At 43.7% G+C, this 21,012-nt stretch overlaps 2 protein-coding genes across 4 annotated transcripts in view; one reads left to right on the forward strand and one right to left on the reverse strand.

Annotated features, from left to right (window-relative positions):
• The window catches only part of LOC127582257 (ras-specific guanine nucleotide-releasing factor RalGPS1-like), a 636,204-nt gene that overhangs the window by 66,325 nt on the left and 548,867 nt on the right, over positions 1–21,012 (forward strand). The gene's annotated exons all lie outside the window — the stretch shown is intronic.
• Positions 14,504–20,325, reverse strand: si:dkey-191c17.2 (uncharacterized protein LOC100005628 homolog). The gene is made up of 2 exons (XM_052037424.1): positions 20,302–20,325; positions 14,504–15,432 (listed from the first exon to the last, which is right to left on the reverse strand). The coding sequence occupies exon 2, from the start codon at positions 15,406–15,408 to the stop codon at positions 14,578–14,580; it is 831 nt and encodes a 276-aa protein (XP_051893384.1). The 5' UTR covers positions 15,409–15,432; positions 20,302–20,325; the 3' UTR covers positions 14,504–14,577.

Consider the following 21,012-nt stretch of genomic DNA (forward strand, 5'->3'; position numbering starts at 1 on the left):
CGAGGTAGTGTTCATGGACCATTCAGAAATCTGATGGCGGAGGGGAAGAAGCTGTTCCTAAAACATCGGATGTGGGTCTTCAGGCTCCTGTGCCACCTCCCTGATGGTAGCCATGCGAAGAGGGCATGTCCCGGGTGGTGAGGGTCCTTAATGATGGATGCTGCCGCCTTGAGGCACTGCCTCTTGAAAATGTCCTTGATGGTGGGGATGGTTGTGCCTGTGATGGAGCTGGCTGAGTCTACAACCCTCTGCAGCCTTTTTCGATCCTGCACATTTGGGGCCTCCATACCAGGCGGTGATGCCACCAGTCAGAATGCTCTCCACTGTACACCTGTAGAAATTTGCAAGATTCTTTGATGTACTTGTGACCATAATAGAGATTTTCCATCAAAGTTGTAAGGGCTTTCCAATGTTCTTGAATAACCCTGACATTCAGAAGCATTTCATACTTAATTTTAATATTTTTAAAATGCAAATGCCCTAAAGCAATTTGGATTGCTTTAATAAAAATAATTACTGACATTAAAGTAAACTGAAATAATTTGAGAATAACATCCTGTATTCTTATCGATAACTGCAACCACAAAACTTCCAGCTTGTGGATCCTGCACCATGTATAACCAACCACATCGAGCCAATTCCCAACTTAAGCACTGGGAAATCCCAGTATATTTGTGTGTAGTTGGGAACATTGGGAACAATCTCTTGGCAGGTTCAGGATTTGACTACATGTGGCCAAAGTCCTGAACTTGCTCACGTAACTGCCAGCCAGAACTTACTCCTGTCAGCTGTGTAGTCTGGGACTACAGGCACTCTTTCCTGGGAGAAAGTATCAGATGGGTTGAGTTTTTAAGCAGGTTTTGTCCTCTATATTTTAGGGCAAACTTATTTAGTCTTGAGCTTTTTTAAATCTTTAATGCCAACTTATTTTGACTCATCCATAAGCTACTTAAACTGCATAGTTGACCTGTCTTGTTTAAAATCAGTTCCTGGCACGTAGGCAGATCAACATTTAATGTTCCTCCATGGTTTCCCCTGAAATTCTTGAATAACTGCAATCCTTAGTGCAACTGTGGTGCAGCTCGTAGAGCTGCTACCTCACCGGTCCAGTGAGTGGGTTCAATCTTGACCTCTGGTGCTGTCTGTGTGGAGTTTGCACATTCTCCCTGTGACTGTGTGGGTTTTCTCCCACAGACCAAAGACGTGCGGGTTGGTAGGTTAATTGGCCACTGTAAGTTGCTCCTGGTGTAGGTGAGTGGTGGACTGTAACCTGCCTTTCTCTATACAAGGGCTAAATAGCACAACCTTTCCTCTGGTGCCTGCCTGTTGATTTTTCTTTCTCTCTACTCCTCAATGATTCCAAGTTTCCTCTCATTCAATTTCCTTTTGCCACTTTCTCAGCCCCAGTGCACAGCTGGCAGAGCTGCTGCCTTGGTGACAGAGACTCGGGTTCAATCCTGACTGTCTGTGTGGAGCTTGCATGCTCTACCTGAGATGTGCTGATTTGCTTGGTTAATGGACCAATGTAAATTGGTCATGGGTGAGTGGTAGAATCGGTTGATGAGAACTTGGGGAGAATAATAGTCATAGAGTCGTACAGTGCGGAAACAGGCCCTTCAGCCCAACTGGTTCACACCAACCAAGATTCCATTTAAGTGAGTCCCATTTGCCCACATTTGGCTCATATCTCTCTAAACCTTCCCTATCCACGTATCTGTCCAAGTACCAACTTCAATGTTGTTAATGTACCTGCCTCAACCACTTCCTCTGGCAGCTCGTTCCATATACTGACCAACCTCTGGGTGGAAAAAGTCGCCCTCCCAGGTTCCTATCAGACCTCTCCCCTCTCACCTTAAGCCTACGTCCTCTAGTTCTTGATTCCTCAACCTTGGGGTAAAAGACTGTGCGCACATTCACCCTGTCTGTGCCCCTCAATATTTTTTACACCTCCATAATGTCATAATAATGAGATTAATGTAGGATTGATGTGAATGGGTGGTTTCTGGTCAGTGTAGGCTCAGTGGGCCAAAGGGCCTGTCTCTGTTCCAATTCTCCTATCCTCAAGATCTCTTTATCAGTCACATGTACATCGAAACACACAGTGAAATTCATCTTTTCTGTAGAGTGTTCTGGGGGGCAGCCCGCAAGTGTCGCCACGCTTCTGGCACCAACATAGCGTGCCCACAACTTCCTAACCCGTACGTCTTTGGAATGCGGGAGGAAACCGGAGCACCCGGAGGAAACCCACGCAGACACGGGGAGAACGTGCAAACTCCTTACAGACAGCGGGTGGAATTGAACCTGGGTCGATGGCGCTGTAAAGCGTTACGCTAACCGCTACACTACACTACCGCGGTGAGGAAGGAAAATGGGAAATATTGGATCGACATAAATGAAAGGAATATGATGCAAATCCAAGTTGACATGCTATGTGACTTTGAAGGGGAACCTTTCTTCTGTGGAGGTTGCAAATAATGCCCATTCCATGGTTCTCGCCCCTGCCTTGTAGCTGATGGCCTGGCTTTAAGGTAGCAGGAAGAATCCACTTGTCAATTTGTGCAGAAACTCTACTCCTTGCAATCCGGCTATTTGTACAGTAAGATCAGCTAAGTGTCAAATCATTGTTATATAATAAAAAGAATTACCTTCTGGAATAAAATTTGGGCCTTGCAGTCTCCTGTTACTACTCTGTAGAACATGTGATGAGTTTAAACATGTATCACCAAATGAGCATTTCTTTATGACCAGTTTTTTGATTTATACATTTGGAAAGAATAATTGGCTTTCCATGCATTCCCTACTGCAGCCTGCTTCCCTCCCAGTTTTCAGCGGGTTGCTATGGAAACGGCTGAGTTGTGCTTTGCTGCTGCTCAGCAATTATTTCCAAATAGATTGACCGAGCAGAGAAAGCTGGATGAAAAAAAGTACTGATGTGTTTGGGCCTTGGGGGATAAGCACAGCTGTCTGGAGCAGAGTTTGTTTGGTGCACCGGCATAGCAGTTTGGAGAGAAGGGTCTTCCATAAATTTAGCATTGTCTGGGTTCTCGAACTGGGCCCAAACAGCTGAAGGCCGAAGTAGTTTCTCGGAAATCTGGAGAGATTGGAAGGAACTCCAATTTTTCCCACTCCAACCTCCCATCACCGCTTCTCATAATCCTGCTCTTCATCCGTCCCTCTTTCTTCCCCCATTTTCTGCACTCATTGCCCCTCCTCCTTGCACTCCTTCACCCCCCCCCCCCCCCCCCCCCCCCCCCCAAATTTTGCTTTCGGGTGAATGTGCCAAGTGAGCCCTTTGCCTGAGACTCTCTATGATGGAGCAGCTGCTTGCTGGTGTAGGCAACTGGCAATCTATTTGTTCTCTGAACTAATTAAATCTGTGGACCAGAGGACCAGACCCTGGCTGTAGTAGGAGTAAGGGAAGTACTTGGCAAGAACCTGTGCACCTGGCATGGATGTTCTCTTGGATTGAGTTGCTTCAGCTTGCTTTTTTTTGCCATGGAATATCTGTCATGTGAAGCCATTGATGTAGTATAATCCTAGCCTCTACTGTAACTCTGCGTAAGAGAGACAATTTTTTTGTATTCTGTTGTTCAAATCATTTATTTGTATTGGGGTGGGGGTGGGGGGGAGCTGCCATTTGAAGTGTAGTAATTTAGTACAGTGTCTGTGATAAACGAAGCTTCAGAGAGTCATAGAGACACAGCACAGAAACGGGCCCTCTGCACTAACCATCAACCACCAATTAACACCAATCCTGCGCGAACCCATTTTACTCTCCCCTCGTTCCCATCAACTCCCTAGATTCTACCTCTTGCCTACATTTGAACAAATGGGAACTCCAGGAGATGTGGGCAGCAGTCCCCAAATAAATCATCTGTCGCGATGGTCCTATCCTGAGGACGGTACAGTGGCGCAGGTAGGAGAGTGACTGCACCTTGGCTCCAGTGACCAGGGTTCAATCCTGACCTCCGGTGCTCTCTGCATACATGTTCTCCCTGTGACTGCATGGGGTTCTCCCGCACACTAGTTTCCTCTCATATCCAAGGATGTGGAAGTTGGTAGGTTAATTAGTTACTGTGGGGAATCGAGAACGAGAGGGCATAGGTTTAAGGTGAAAGGGGAGGATTTGATAGGAACCCAAGAGGCAACTTTTTCCACAGAGCGTGTTACTTGTATGGAATGAGCTGCCAGAGGAAGTGGTTGAGGCAGGTACAATAGCAAATAAAAGGCATCCAGACAGGCTAATGGACAGGAAAGGTTTAGAGAGAGATGGGTCAAACATGGGCAAATCGAACTAGCTTAGATGGGCATCTTGGTTGGCATGGACCAGTTGGGCGGAAGGGCCTGTTTTCATGCTGTATAATTCTATGCTCATCCTGCAAAGTGAACGTTGGGGATCCTATTGAGTTGATGCCCAGAGGGAAAAGGGAAGATGTTACCGTAGAGATCACTAGATCTGTTGTAGGGAGGAGCGCCATTGATTGCATTTTCCGAGCCAGTTTTCTACGGAGTTCTCTGCAGCTCTACTTTTTTTTACTGTGTGTTTGAGTCCCACTACAAACTACATGTTCTTAAGTCACAGCAGGACTCTCAAACAATGTGAGTTGTGCAGTTTATTCATTAGGACGGTGTCTGCCAGTGACTTGCTCACAACCATTTTTTTGATTCTCTGGGCCAGTTAGTCTAGACGTAATAATTCAACACTCCAGAGTTGGTATCTAGTGGGCTGTTGATTTTATAAGTTGACATTAAATCTGAAATGAATTGCTTTTTTATTGCAGTCCATACGATGTCCTCCTCAAAATCAGAGTTCAAGCTGTGGCATCTATTCCACTGCGTACAGTGGGGTGGGAGTCGTTCCTAGAAACTAACTCAGTTCTGCTACCTGATAAGGTTCTGATGCTGGCCCCCATTTTTTTATATAAGAAAACTCGTTCATTGCCAGACTGTGCTCACTCTGCAAAAAGTGTGTGTGAATTAGTATTGGGGGTGGGGAAAGCTAATGGATTGACACAGAGCGAAAGAGAGAACTTTAATACTGAGGCATAGCTTAGGTGGAAATAGGTAGTCTTGTAAGCACAGAGCTTGTGGTGAAACCTGATGATGAGCTGCTTCATCCTCCAGGGGTGTAGTGTACACAGTGGCTTAAGGTTTGAAGATCTTCTGTTAAGGAAAACGTGCCAATTTTCTGCTATTCCTTCTTTTGAAGGCATTGACTCCCTATTGAAACACCATTTTGTCAAGTGTCAGTATTATTTTAAAGTGTGCTTTTCCAAGTTAACAAATTAATTATTTTGTGCGTGGAGCTGAGTTGGTTTCAGAACTGTCTCCAGGTGGAGAGAAAGCTGATTGGACACCCAACACTGAGTGAGGCCAATGTCTGAGGACTCTTGATTGCACGCAGTTGGGTTAATTTATGATTTTCAAAGCAGTTGTTGCTGTGCATTCACAGTTCTTGCTTTCCCCTTTTTAACGGGAAGCCTTCAAATAACCTATCAGTGCGACAATACAAGCACAATGGGTATTTTGTGTGCTCTTTTTAAGAAGCAGTTCAAGCTGAGTTCAAATAGATCCAAATTAGAAGAGTTCAAATATTAGAAAACATTGAAATTTGTGTTTTTAGTCGTCCTGATCACAGCTGCTGTTGATATTAGTGATTTATCAGAATAATATTTTGTCCCTAGTATGTGCTTGATGATTACTGTAAGCAATCAAATCCTGCAACCATTTATTGCTAATTGTGGACTGAAAGATAGCTGTTGCTTTAAACTTGCTGGAAGGGTGACCAAGAGCAATTAAACTATTTTCCATTCCAAAGATGTGGGAGGAGAAAGGTCTGCTGTATTATATTTGTGAATGGCAATGCTTCATTTGGACTCTATCATTAAATGCTGCAAAGGGAACCTTTTTAAGATGTGAGCAGAAGTTGTGAACTAGTGTTGATTAAACCATTGGTCATACAAAGTATGGAATAAATATCTGAGAAATCATATAATAGCAAACATATTGTCACACATTAGCACATATGCCTTTATTATTTGGGAAAATGTACAGTTGGTGGGTCATTATGCACATGGTATGAAGATCCTTTTGATTTAAAATGGCTTGGATTCTTTTCTCCATGCTCACAGCAGATGGAGTTGCTAAATATTCTGCCCTGTGCCAGCTACATTTGCAGTGTACTGCAGAAAGCAAAAGTGGTGATGCTGATGCTTAAAGTGGGGAGGGGAGAGAAGGCAGTAACTGTGGTTTACCACTAACTACAGCAGGTTGCCTCTTCGTTAGCATTTATCAAGGTGAAAAGGGAATAGCAGGACTAAAACAAAATCACTTGAGAAATGCATGTGCAAAGACCAGCTGTACTGGTGCAGGATTTCAGAATCAGATTTATTATCACTGCCTTATGATGCAAAATTTGTTTTGCAGCAGCACAGTGCAAAAACAAAATTACTATACATTACAAAACAGTGTAAAGAGAAAGAATAATGAGGTAGCATTTATGGGTTCATGGACTGTTCAGAAATCTGATGGCGGAGGGGAAGAAGCTGTTTCTGAAACATTGAGTGTGGGTCTTCAGGCTCCTGTACCTCCTCCCCAATGGTGGTAACGAGAAGAGGGCGTGTCCTGGATGGTGAGGTTCTTGGTGATGGATGCCACCTTGAGGCACTGTCTCTTGAAGATGTCCTTGATGGCAGGGAGGGTTGTGCCTGTGATGGAGCTGGCTGAGTCTACAACCCTCTGCAGCCTCTTGCGATCCTGTGCATTGGAGCCTCCACACCAGGGGGTGATGCAACCAGTCAGAATGCTCTCCACTGTACATCCATGGAAATTTGCAAGAGTCTTTGGTGACACACCAAATCTCCTCAAACTCCTAACAATTAGAGCCACTGGCATGCCGCCTTCATGATTGCATCAATGTGTTGGGCCCAGGATAGATCCTCCAAGATGTTTACACCCAGGAACTTGAAGCTGCTCACCCTTTCCACCGCTGACCCCTCAATGAAGACTGGTGTGTGTTCTCCCGACTTCCCCTTCCTGAAGTCCACAATCAATTCCTTGGTCTTGCTGACGTTGAGTGTGAGGTTATTGTTGCAACACCACTCAACCAGCCGATCTATCTCACTCCTGTACGCCGCCTCATTGCCATCTGAGATTTCACCACCAACGGTGGTGTCATCTGTGAATTTATAGATGGCGTTTGTGCTGTGCTTAGCCACACGGTCATGAGTGTAGAGAGAGTAGACCCGAAACATCAACAGTTCCTTTCCTCCCCACAGATGCTGCCTGACCTGCTGAGTTCCTCCAATAGATTTTGTTGCTCCAGATTCCAGCATCTGCAGTCTCTTGTGTCTCCATTCAAATATCTCTTGCCCAGCAGAGAAAAGATTCAAAGGCCTTTGACCAATGTGTGAGTGGGAAAGGTCATCAGGGTGTTCTGGGGTGGGACCATGGGTTATGTTGCCTGAAGCCTGCTCCAGAATTAGATTTATTATCACTCACTTCTGATGTTAAGCACTGTGCAAAGAGACAAAATTACTCTAAATCCCAAAAATAAATAGTGAAAAAAAAAGGAATAACGAGGTAGTGTTCATGGACCATTCAAAAATCTGGTGGAGGGGAAGAAGCTGTTCCTGAATCATTGAGTGTGGGTCTTCAGGCTCCTGTACCTCCTGCCTGATGGTAGTAATGAGAAGAGGGCATGTCCCGGATGGTGAGGGTCCTTGGTGATGGATGCCGCCGCTGCCTTGAGGCACCACATCTTGATCTCCTCAAGGGTCAGCTTGCAGAAGGTAAAAGTAAATTGGGGTGAGTGGGGTCCACGGACACTGGGTCGGGACCAGTGTGATCCAGTGGATTGGCAGACTGCTGCTTGTAGAGCTCGGGACTCTCTAGCTCAGTTAGAAAGGCACTGCATTATTAACCGGAGGAGGAGATGACTGCTAACATGGGGAACAATATGCAACAATGCTCTCTTTCCCCTCCCAATTCTGGGCACTAGAAACCTTTTCATCACCCTTCCCATTCCAACCACAGCACTTCCTGATATAAAGGCATGGAGAGACAGGAGATTCTGCAGATGCTCAAATCTGGAGCAACGTACGCCAATGTATGGCACACTTACCTTTATTCGTCAAGGCAAAGAGTTCAAAAATCAGGAAGTTATGTTGCAGCTTTATAAAACTCTGGTTAGGCTGCATCTGGAGTATTGCATTCAGTTTTGGTCACCCCATTACAGGAAGGATGTGGAGGCTTTGGAGAGGGTGCAGAAGAGGTTTACCGGGTTGCTGCCTGAAATGGAGGGCAGGTGCTATAAGGAGAGGTTGGACAAACTAGGGTTGTTTTCTCTGGAGCGGCAGAGGCTGAAGGGAGACCTGAAACTTATGATGGGCAGAGACAGAGTAGACAGCCAGTATCTTTTTCCCAGGGTTGAAACGTCTAATGCTCGTGGGCATGCACTTACGGTGAGAGGGTAAGTTCAAAGGAGATGGGCAGGGCAGGTTTTTTTTACACTGGGGGTGATGGCTGCCTGCAATGCACTGCCAAGCATGGTAGTGGAAGCAACTATGAAAGAGGTGTTAACGAGGCTCTTAGGCACATGAAGGTGCAGAGAATGGTGAGAAATGGACCTAGTGTAGGCAGAAGGGATTACTTCAATTGGGATTTTAATGACTAGTTTGATTAGTTCGGTACAACATTGTGGGCCGAAGGGCCTGTTCTTGTTCTATAGTGTTCTAAAATGAGCTGTTCCACGAGATGCATAATAAAACATGAAATTTATTGTGTTCTTTGTTGGGGGGTGGGGGTGGGAGTGGAAAAGACTTAATTTTCACAGATCTACTTCTGCAGGTGTTGTAGCTACCACTAATTTAAGGCTCATCTTCAGTGTCTTTTTCTTCTTGTCCACGTAGTTTTACCAGCAGTCATTCAAGCAAAACCCGTACAGACTGCCAGTATCTCTCTCTCTCTCTCTCTCTCTGTTTACCTCAACATAAATCAGCTTAAAACTTGTTGGATGAGAAATGCATCTCAGTGGAATTAACCTGTCAAAAGCAGTTGAGTACCAGGCGCTGTGTGCAGATGTTGCCTGTTGGTGCCAGAGGTATTTCTGGTTGGTTGAGTCACACGTTTAGGATGTATTAACAAGTCTCCAAAGGGAAATGAAAATCAAAAAAATCTGCAAATGCTGGAAGTCTTAAAATAAAGACAGAAAATGCTGGAAACACTCAACAGGTCAGGCTGCATCTGTGGGAAGAGAAAGTTAATGTTTCAGATTGAGAACCCTTCTTCAATCTGAAACGTTAACTCTGTTTGTCTTCTCACAGATGCAGCCTGACCTGCTGAGTGTTTCCAGCATTTTCTGTTTTACTTCAAGGGGAAATGTTGGCAGAGACCCTGGAGAACTGGATATGTGCACATTTTCGGATGTGCGTTGTCCTAGGATGATTCTTCACGATGCCAATCCAGGATAAAAATTCTGGGCTTTGGGAAGATAAAATGGGTTAAAAGGTATGTGTCTCCAAAATCCGTAACCTGTACATCACAGACAGGTTGTGTTTCTGTGGGAATATTAGGAATAAATCACAGAATCAAAGTAGAAACTAAAGCATTGAATTGTTGCAGCACCTCAATGGCCCCTGCTCTCAGCAATCGAGTGAGCTTCCTTCCCCTGCTCTTGCCTCTAAATGATTTTCTCTTGTGCTCCTCTTGTGTAATGAGCTTCAGATCATTGATCTGTATTTTTAAAGCTTTTCTCTTGTTGGCTCAATGCCTCCTCCCCTCCCAACGTCTGTTGCTCATCATTCAAAACAGTCTCCCCCACCATTCTTGTGCCAACGCAGCCGACACCTGTGTTTGCCCTCTCCACACCTATAGCAATCTCCTACCCTTCCACCAATTCTCTTCCTTGCTTGAAGCCCAACTTCTTCTCCAGGACCCAGCCTTTTATTTTCAATCCCTCATCCCTGGACCCATTCCTTTCTGCACAACCTCTCAGGCCTTTGCATCTTCCTAAAATGAGGTGATTGCAATTGGATGCATTGCCCCATCTGTGGCCTAACCATTCTCACATGTGACGAGTTCAGCGTGACCTCGCTGCTTTTTAAGGAGATGACGTCATACATCAGTTCAGACATGTTCATTTTTTTGTCTTTGGCCATTTAGCTAACGTTTTTCCTCTTGATTCTTTTGGTGAAGCATACGTCCTCGGGGATGAGTGAAAGCTGTTAACCTTCCTAGAGTTCTTTTCGTCCTCTCAAGCACTATAACTCCTTTCTTAATCCATTTTACATATTAGGAGCAGGAATAGTCCACCTGGCCCTTGGAGACTGCTGTCAGTCAATATGATCATGGCCAATCTGGTTGTGACTTCAATTCCCACCTACCCTGATTACCTTTGCCCCTTGCTTATCAAGAATCCATCCACCTCTGACTTAATAGTATCCAAAAGTTGCTTCCACTGCCTTGCTGAGGGAGATCATTCCAAAGACCCACAACTCTCTGAAAGAAAAAAGATTTGCTTCACCTCCTGTTCTAAATGGATGAGCAGTTCTAGGTTCTCCCACAAGAGGAGACATTCTCTCCACATCCCCACTGTCGAGATCCCTTGAATCTTGTGTTGCTGTCGGGTCTCTTCTCCGTCTTCAAAGGTTGAGTGGATACGAGCCTATCCTGTCTAATCTCTCCACAAAAGACACATGGTCTGTTTCAAGTATTAGTCTAATAAACCTCTGAACTGCATCCAACACATTTACATCCTTTCCCAAATAATGAGAGTAATGTTGAACACTGTAGTGCAGATGTACTCTCACCAATGCCCCTTGTAATTGAAGCACAACCTCCTTCCTTCTGCACACATTTTCCATTGTAATAAATGATAGCATCCTATTAGATTTCCTGATTACATGCTCTACCTGCATTCCAGCCTTTGGTGAATTATGTACCAGGACACCCAAATCGCTCTGTGTCTCAGAGCTTTGCAGTTTGATTGAAGGTTTCATCCTCTGTTATCAGCCTTGTCTGCTTGTATAACACTCGAGTAACATTTGTTTAGGTACCATTTGAGAGATTATGGCATTAGCCATTAAAATTGTTTTATTGAATGCGATACCATAACATGAATAGTGATACCTTCAGGGAAATAGCTGAATGGACAGGGATAGAGTTAGGGGATTAATATCTAGCTGACTCTATAGTATTGACTGTGCAAGAGTTTGATGGATTACTTGCTTGAGGAATGGTGCAGGGAAGGCATTGGGGGGGATAAGAAACAACAGTCTGCTGTCTTGAGTGTCAGATTCGAATTGCCTTTAACATTACAATATGTTGGATGTTACGGATAGTGATGAGTAACTGAATTTGGGGATTTTTCTTCTGATGCAACTGCTGATGGACGCTTCTGTCATCAATTTCCCCAAGGCACCCGAATCAAATTGGTTTTTAATTCCAGTGTGAGGAAAGCAAATTAATATAATGACAGTGAAATAAGTTGCAGAGCCTTGCATGTAAGGCATCTTCATGGATGTGTTCACGCTCCACAATTTCCATTTTGTTCTTCTGTAGGGAATTGACAAAGTCACATGTGTTGACACTGAATAATAATAAATAAGTGTTTATTGATCTGAGCAACAGAGACACTTGTTTAATGTTGAATAATTCTAGGTGGGAATAAGCCAAAAATACGGTGCAATTCTGTGCTACTGTTTGCATTCAAATCAACTACCAAACAAGCATGGGAAATGTAACATTAACATTTAAAATAAAGAGACACAGTGAGCAAAATGTTTAAGTTGGAATAAATAGAGGCCAGACTGCTCCTCAACTTTGGCTAGGGAACTTAAAATTCGAGTAATTTAATGAAAGCTGGTTTTGGTAACTACAAAGCCTTCAACCGTACTAGGAGGGAGATTTTCTGCCCTTGCTGGGTATTGCCTTTTAATGACTCCAGCTCCACAGAGATGTTGTTCACTCTTAACTATCCTCCTTTCTGACATAGCACATTGGGGAGCAGTTAGGGAGGGACAATAGATGTCTGCCTTACTGGCAATACCCACGTCTTGTGAATGATTTTAAAAAAGTCTTGTGTTTCTCAAAGATGCAGTAATTCAGTGCTACAATGAAGGCAGCTGATCACACACAAATTTTGGTTGTTGAAATTGAAAACAATGATCTTGGTTACAGAAACAATGACACACAGATCCGGAAAAAGCTGGAAACTCTCTGTAGTTCTGGTACCGTCTGAGTATATAAATTGTATCGCATACCTAAATTTTAGCATGACTATTATGTTAACTCTGTAATGTTTCCAAGGATGTATTCAGATGTTTCTTTTGTTTAAAATAAAATGGTCTCCTCATTTCACAAACTACTTGAAGCCATCAGCTCTTCACAACCAGTTCATCAATTATTCCCCTCTGTGAAAATTCTTATCACGTCAATAGGGTTACCCTGGAGGAAAAATTATCTTTGGTCACTGTACATAGTGACATTGTAAATGCATTCAAGTAGACCATGAATGCTGCTCAGCGTGACCATCTTCTGTTGCTAATGGATACCAGTGACGGAAGATGCCAAAGCGTGGCCTGCCTTTTGCATCTAACAACCAGATCAGATTCCAGCTTGAACTGAATTGCAGGACTCGACTGATCTCCTGACGTACTCTACAGCGGAGATTACACCTGACGTTAGCTCCTTTGCATCTCTTTCCGAACCTACAAGCTACGGAACAACTTTCTTATGGACACCAAGCAGCTCCGACATTGAAGCAAAAACAAAAATGCCGTGGCTGTTAGTGGCACAGCACGGAAACGCCCTTTGGCCCAACTGGTCCATGCCGACAAAGATGTCCTCCAAAGCTAGTCCCATTTAGCCCATATCCCTCTAAACCTTTATCTCCATGTACCTGTCCATGCGTCTTTTAAATGCTGTTAATGTACCTGCCTCAACCACTTCCTCACACTCTATATACGTACCACTCACTGGGTGGAAAAAGTTGCCCCTCTGGTTGCTATTAAATCTCTCCCTGTGTGCCGTGAATTGCAAACCTAAAAATCAGACAATGCAGGGAAGTATCTCTGTCCCTTTCACTTCTGGAGGGAAAGACTTAACAGCTTAGATCAGTCACTGGATGACTGGTTCTAATAAGTTCAAGTTTATTGTTGTCCATAGGCTTCCATCACGGGTATAAGTGCCACGAAAAGCCATGGACTTGAAACGCCCACTTTGGAGACAAGACTGCAGATCTGGAGCAACAATCAATCTGCTGGAGGAACTCAGCGGGTCGAGCAGCATCTATGGGGGAGATGGAAGGGATTGTCGATGTTTTGGGTCAGGGCCTGCAACTTTGATCTGCTAAGCTTTTGGGATTTTTTAAATTAATTCATGCATTTTGTAGGTGGGAGAGTCCAGGACGGGTCTTACTTAAAGTGGAGGGAAAAAAGCCAACCAACCAAGTAGCATGGTCCCAACTCCTCATCTGTAACCGTGTAGGTTCTGGTGCTTTCAGTCCCTCTCAGCACTCTTTAAGTACACAGTGAATCCACCACCCTTTTGGGCAGTGAGTTCGTGACTCACCCACTCCTTGCGTGAAAAAAAATGTCATCCCTACTCCCTTTAAATCCTGTTCCCGGTTATTTTAAATCTCAGTACATAGTTTACTGACCTTGAGAAATGGGGTCCTGTTCTCCACTGTCTCTATTTCAATTCATTCTCTGGGCCTTCTTCAATTTTCCCTTCTAAACAAAATATTTCTAATCCTGACCACGTCCTCGTAAATCTCCTCTGCACCCTCTCTGGTACAACCTTCCTGTTGTGTGGTGACCAGAACTGTACACAGTGCTCCAACCCTGTGATCAAACTAGAATTTTTATATTGTTCTAGTATAATCTTCTTGCTGTCACATTTTCTTGTGTGGAGTTAAATTTCTTCGTAATTTCTCATAATTTTGAGAAGAAATAGTCCTTCAACTGAAAGGAAGTGAAATCTAATTGTCCATAGAGTTATCCGTATAATTTATATTTCAAAATGCCCATTCTTCAAATTGCTATTACTACACATTAAAGTGAGAAAGGTTACATTTGGAGTCCAAAAAACAGATTTCTACCTTTTTAAGATTGAACTAGAAAACCTGCTAATATTTCCACAATCCAGCTTCAGGTGGTTATAAGTGGCGTATACAGAAGCACAAAATAGTTTTCAACCTGGCACAGCCAGTAGAGCTGCTACCTCTCAGCTCTAGAGACCCATGTTCAGTCCTGAGCTTGGGTGCTGTGCATGTGGAGTTGGTACATTCTCCCTCTGATCACATAGGTTTCCTCTGGGGGCTCTAGTTTCCTCCTCCATCCCAAAGATGTGTGGGTCGGAAGGTGAATTGTCCACAGTGAACTGCTCCCGAATGTATAGGGGAGTGATAGAATCTGGAGGAAGTTGATGAGAATGGTAAAATAAAAAAAAAGAATGGATTAATGTAAGATTAGTGTAAATGGGTGGCTGATGGTTGGCGTGGACTTGGTGGTCTGAAGGGGCTGTTTCTGTGCTGTATATCTCCACAATTCTGTGACTGTTGGACATTGAACAAGAATTTTAAGCTAAAATTGGGTCAGTTTGACATGGGTCCATTCTCAAATGTGCTGCTATTTCTTCCATCTTTTCAAGCTCGTTGATGATATTCAACACATCTGCATCGACGGACATTATCGCCAAACATCTGGGCATTAGCTCATCCTTCTCTATCACTATTCTGCAGGTATCCTTCAGCTTGTATGTTCTTCTCTTGGCTGTGTGACAACTTGCATAATGATGAATTTTTGCCAGCTGCAAGAAATGGCTTAACATCATATCGCCGCCTTCCTCCTTGGACAAAGAGATCTGCAGGAACTGTGCAATATACTCTATAATCTGTCTGTGTGCCCTGAGCTCGTTGTACCGAGGCTCTGCTTTGTCATGTACATCTGTGCTGGTTGTTTTGTCCCATTGTTCAGGGTCTGTTGCTGTTTTGTGTTCCTGCAATGGGTTTCCTTCTCCCACTACTTTGTTCTGTTTTCCAGATGCATCTCCCTCACTATTCCATGACCTTAATCTGGGACTGCTTCCATAACGTTCCTCTGAACTTGGGCCATCCCTGTGCTGGCTCCTGCTTTTCGTTGTTGCTTCTGATTTGGGGACCAGTGAGTTCTGTTCTCCCTGTTTCCCACCATCTCCGTTTATGTTGGACTTCGGAAGAGCAATAATGAGTTGCCACTGAAGGTCTCTCTGACTCAGCCAGATTTGATTTGTGGCCAAATCGAATGTGTCGTTATCATAATAGTCATCTTTCACAATGACATCGTCGATCAGGACCGCTCCCAACTGTTGGAGTTTGATTTCGGATTCTTCATCCAACCAATAGGTCTGCTTAACTCTAACTCTATGCATAGTGTTCCTTTTTACTGTTGCGATCTGCTTGTTTGGGGGGGTGGGGAGAGAAATGTAGAAACAATTTATAAACAAGTTAGCTTGAGGAAAGTTGCTCTAATTATTAGACTTTTTGTTAGAATACATTTGACATGATGTTTTGGTTGCAAACTTGCTTTTATTCAACAAGACAGCCTCCTCTTCATGCTGTTGCTTACCAAATAAATAAAGACTCCGTAGTCTTGTTCCTTGTGTCAACTCATTAACCACCCTAGCATTTGCAACTGATGGGGTACCGTGCGCATTAAGTCTAGAAAAGTCTGAAAGGGGCTTGGAGGGTTAGAACTGCACCAAGGGATTAAATGATATGAGCAGTTTGCAATCTAGAACGAGCAAGAAAAGAACATAGAACATTACACAATGGTATGGGCCCTTCAGCCCACAATGTTGTGCCGATATTTTATCCTGCTCTAATATCTATCTAAACCTTCCCTCCCAAATGTTAACCCCTCACTCCCATTTCTCTATCATTCATGTGGCAAAAGAGATTTGGTGTTGTCCACGTGCATTTGGGGCAGGGTATTTTTGGAGTGAGATGTTAATAAACAGGGGCCTAGAATGGGCTTGATTTTCTTGCCTGTTGACCATACACACTTGTGTATGAAGTCTCGACAATAAAGACAATACAGCAATTAGTGCTGATGAAACCATGACAACTGAACCTGCTTCCTTTCCCCCTTAAAGTTGCTCTGCCTCCAGGATGATCAGCAGCCTTGGCAAAGTGATACAAGTATCTGCTGTATCTCAGAAACTCGTGTGTCCAAATCCTTCTGCAGGTCTTGAGTGCTGAACTTGGTGCAGTTGTGAGAGAATGCTACAGTGCTCTCATTAAAGTTATGGCCCATCTAATACTAATTTAAATCGTCCTGTGAAACATGTAAGATTCTTTGTAATTTTTTTGTGTGGGTGGGAGGTGTGCGGAAATCTGTCGCTGATGAGGCCAGTATTTGTTATCCATCCTAATTGCCCCCAAGGTGGTGAACTGCTGCAGTTGTTATCATTAAGGTACTTGTCTCACTTAAGTTTGGACCAAAATGGTGATGAAATCGGGAACCGACTGGTTCTGGTGAAACCATCAAGTTACAACTGTACAAGTTGGTGAGGCCACACTTGGAGTATTGTGTGCATTGCTGGTCACCCAGCTATAGGAAAGATGTCATTAAGCTGGAGAGGGTGTAGAGAAGAATTATGAAGATGTTCCCAGGATTGGAGAGCTTTAGTCACAAGGAGGGATTGGATAGGCTGGGACTTTCTTCCCTGGAGCGAAGGAGGCTGAGGGGTGAACTTAAGAGGTTTATAAAATCTTAAGGGGCATAGTTAGGGTGAATGATCAGTCTTCCCAGGGAAGTAGAAGCTAAAACTAGAGGGCATAGGCTTAAGGTGAGAGGGGAAAGGTTTAAAGGGGGCCTGAGGGGCAAATTTTTCATAGAGGGTGATGGGTACATGGAATGAGCTGCCAGTGGAAGCTGTGGAGGCAGATACAATTACAACACTTAAAAAGACATTTGGACAGGTACATGGATAGGGAAGGTTTGGAGAAACATGGGCCAAATGCAGGAGAATTGGACTAGCTCAGGTAGCTTGGAGATCTATGTGCAGGTTACTGTTGAATAAGTGCCACCTTGTTACCACGGTTGATGCCTTCAATCACTTTGAGTGTGGACAGAGAGGGTATTAATTGGCCAATTGAATTTGTCCTGCTTTTTGTGAACAGAACACACCTATGGAATTTTCCACCTGGATGGCCCTGGATTCTGTATCAGAATGAATAAGACCAAGCCATCTCACTTGGTATTTAAGGCGAGAGAGGGAAAGTTTAGAGGGGATGAGTGGGACAAGTTTTTGACACAGTGGTGGGTATCTGATATGAGCTGCCAGAGGTGGTGGTGGAAGCAGATATGATGACATTGAAGAGGCTGTTAGACACGTGAATATGGAGGGATATGGATCATGTACAGGCAGAAATGATGCAGTTTAATTTGGCATCATGCTTGGTGCAGACATTGGCTGTAGGGACTGTTCCTGAGCTGTTCTGTTCTATAAAACACATCTGAGCTTTGAGGCATAATTGTATGGTAGCTACTGTTGTTATAACTGTGTTGTAATGGTTTGGCAACATGGATTCACTGAGGGTGTTTCTTCTGGGGGGCGTGAGAGGGGGTAGTGCAATCTAAAACAAGGGTGCATATCATGAATTAAAACATGGATGAAGAGCAATTTCTTCTTCTGGGTTGAGTCTTTTGAATTCTGAGCCCCAGAGAGCTGTGGATGCTGAATTATTGAATATATTCAAGGCTGTGATAGACTTTTACCCCAGTAGGGAATTGAGGGTTTATGGAGTGGAGGCTAATGATCAGACTGTCCATGATCTCATTGAGTGTTCTGAGGTCAACTCTAACCTCCTAATGATCTTGTGCTGTAAGAGCCTTCCTGGTGTTCAAAACCACACTTATCTCTCTACCGATAATGTCAGAACAAGTTATCTGGTTTCTGTTGCTGTTAATTTTGGAAGCTTGCTATGTGCAGAGTCATGTAGCAGAGAAACGGGCCCTTTGACCAGCTGGGTCCATGCTGACCATCAAATATCCATCTATACTAATCTCATTTACTAGGACTTCATCTGGAGCTTTCTATGTCTTGGCAATTCAAGTGTTCTTCTAGATGCTTAAATGCTCTAGTCTCTGACTCCACCACACACTCGGGCAGTGTGTTTCAGATCCTAATTACCTGGGTGAAAATGCTCATCCTCTGATCTCCTCTAAACCTCTTTCCTAAATCCTAAAGCTATGTAGTTTTGGATACCTCCTACTGTTGGTAGTTTCCTACCTTCAGCTATTTATGCCCCTTGTAGCTTTTTATCTCAGAACTCCCTTCAGCCTCCTCCATTCGAAGGAAAACAAACCTAGCCTATCCAAACTCCCCTCAGAAGGAGAGCTCGACGGTATGCATCCAGGCATTTTTTTTTAAAATGAGGGTTTCCCTCTCGCTCATCTTTTCTCAGGTAGAGTTCTAAACACCATAACCCCACCTGGGTGAACGAAATGTTTCCTTGCATTCCCTCTAATCTTCCTACCAATTACTTTAGATCTGTGTGCCCTGGTTTTTGACCCCTCAGAGGGGAATAGACCACGTCCATTCCAATGGATTAACCTGATTGGAATAGGAGGTTTTATTGGTGGCCAGGTTGCTTTTGCCTGCTTTGAAGGTTCAACAGTGACATATAAAATTATGGGAGCCCTGGATAAGTCCTTCCCTTTTTAACCCTGTTTCCCTCAGATACAGCACGGTAGTGTAGTGGTGAGCACAATGCTATTACAGCACCAGCGATCAGGGTTCAATTCCTGCCGCCGTCTGTAAGGAGTTTGTACGTTCTCCCCATGTCTGCATGGGTTTCCTCCGGGTGCTCTGGTTTCCTCCCACATTCCAAAGTCGTATGGGTTAGTAGGTTAACAAGGGTGTAATTGGGTGGCTTGGGCTCGTTGGGCTGGAAGAGCCTGTTACCGTGCTGTATAAATAAAAATATAATAAAAAATAACTGAAATACTTGATCTCTGGCAACATCCTAGTGAATCTCTGCACCCTCTCCAGTAGGAGCTGATCTAGCAGTGATTGCACTTTACAAATGTTTTGCATTCTACAAATTATTTTTGATAGCTTGAGTGATCCAAAGTCACTTGTAGGAATACGCTTCTTTCCTTTTGAGATGACTTATTTATAACTGTCGAGGGGCAATATGTTTATTTCAGGATCACAGAAAATTAAATGTTCAATAAATTCCAGACTATGCAATAAAATTATTGAGGGGGATTGGTCCAGTGAGATAGGTGGTGCTGGGCGTTGATTAGTACACGGTGGTCTCTGATTCTCACGCAGTGACAAAAGGAAGTGTTGAATTTATGCGTGTTTATTTCTGCCAGCTTAGTTTGAGGTTGGAATCTCCCTGGGCGGTTGGTGGGGAGGAAGTGGATGCAGGAATGTGGGGATTCTGGTGCTCGAGGTAGTTTCCGGAGGATGGAGGTGTGTCACGGCGATTACATCATTTGGAGGATGAGGCGAAAAGAGTGATATGTTCCACGTTGACAATGGACAAAAATTGCTTGTTTACTATGAAGGTGATTGCCTCCTATTTGGTGTAAAGTTGGGTGTTTCTTCCAGCATTAATTATTCTTTTTTTGACCTAAATGGAAATTGGTGCAGAATAAAATTGCAAAATGGAGCAGAGCAGATGCAAAATACTGGGAACTAACTGAGGATTGGAACAATAGATCAGTGCATTCCAGTGAGGTGAAAGCTCTTGCTGGCATCTCATTTTCCAGTTACAGCAAGGATATTGGTGTGCAATTATGACTCAAAGCTCTGAGGCTTCTTAGACACTGGGTAAGCTGGTTTGGTCTTGCTGCATCTGAGAGAATCCATGGAGTTTTAAATTCTGGAGTTGATCAAGACCAGAGGTTTAGCTTACAGTGGCAATCGTTCACGCAGTAGCTGTGTCTGTCTGCTGCACGCGTTGAAGATGCAATTAAAATCTTTACAGAACAATGCCTTTTGTAGTACCATGATGAATTACAACATCATCAGATATTACAGCAATCTTTTTACACCCTTTTGCTCCAATGCTATTTGTACCTAAGCAACAGCTTAATTGAAATGAAAATTGCTTTTGCCTCAGACATGCTGTTTCAGTCTCCATGGTAATCATGGCGATGGTCACAATTTATTTGACTGAAAGCAATGAATTAGTGTACAGCGCAATTGGAGTGACTACTTCATTGAAGTAATGTGCTCTCCTTTCTACGGTATCTGAAGAAATAGTACTGATGGTTAATGCTTAAAATGGTGTAACATTCATTTTACCTGGAAAAGCTGCAATGTTCTGGATAGGTGTGTCTTCACCATCTGCCAGTGTAGATAACTGCCTTTGACAAGTCTGGTTGGTGTTCTTGCAGTCAGTCTGTTGAGGCTCAGTCTCGTGTCAATAGCCCAACACAGGACACTTCCTTTGGTTCATACTCTGACACCACAGGCTGTGGGCTTGTCACCAATCAGACCTTTGCTTCCTCGACTGGCCAACTGTCACTTTCTTCAGCTTGGCAATAAGCACAGATAAAGACTCTTGTTTCCTTGATTCTAGTTAGAAGTGCTGCAGCTTAGCAACTCTGTTGAGCAAGGTAATCCAGTATGTTTATAGATACCAGTGGTTGGCAGAGAATAGTTTAATTTATTAGCGGTGGCATTGTTGAGCTGCCATTTTTATGCCTGCTTGTACTTGTATTACTGTTGTTTTTTTCCCCTTGTTAGAAATCTTGCCTTTTTAACCGCACTTTACATTCCTGCAAGTGAATGATGAGGGCTTTGATGCTCTGGCTATCTATGAAAGCGGTTTGGGGACATTTCCAGTTCTGGGAGGGGTAGTGTGCAGAGCAAATCCTTCAATGAAGAGCGAAGACCATCCAGGAAGCTGTCAAATTGAGTCATCAAAGGATGGAAACTCGTTAGTAATAAATGACACAGTCTGAAGAGTTAGTGTGGATGTCAGCAGTGGGCTTGTTTTCCTAAACTTTAATG

This window comes from Pristis pectinata, chromosome 23 (assembly GCF_009764475.1).
Source record: "Pristis pectinata isolate sPriPec2 chromosome 23, sPriPec2.1.pri, whole genome shotgun sequence".
In the NCBI taxonomy this organism is placed as follows: Eukaryota; Metazoa; Chordata; class Chondrichthyes; order Rhinopristiformes; family Pristidae; genus Pristis; species Pristis pectinata.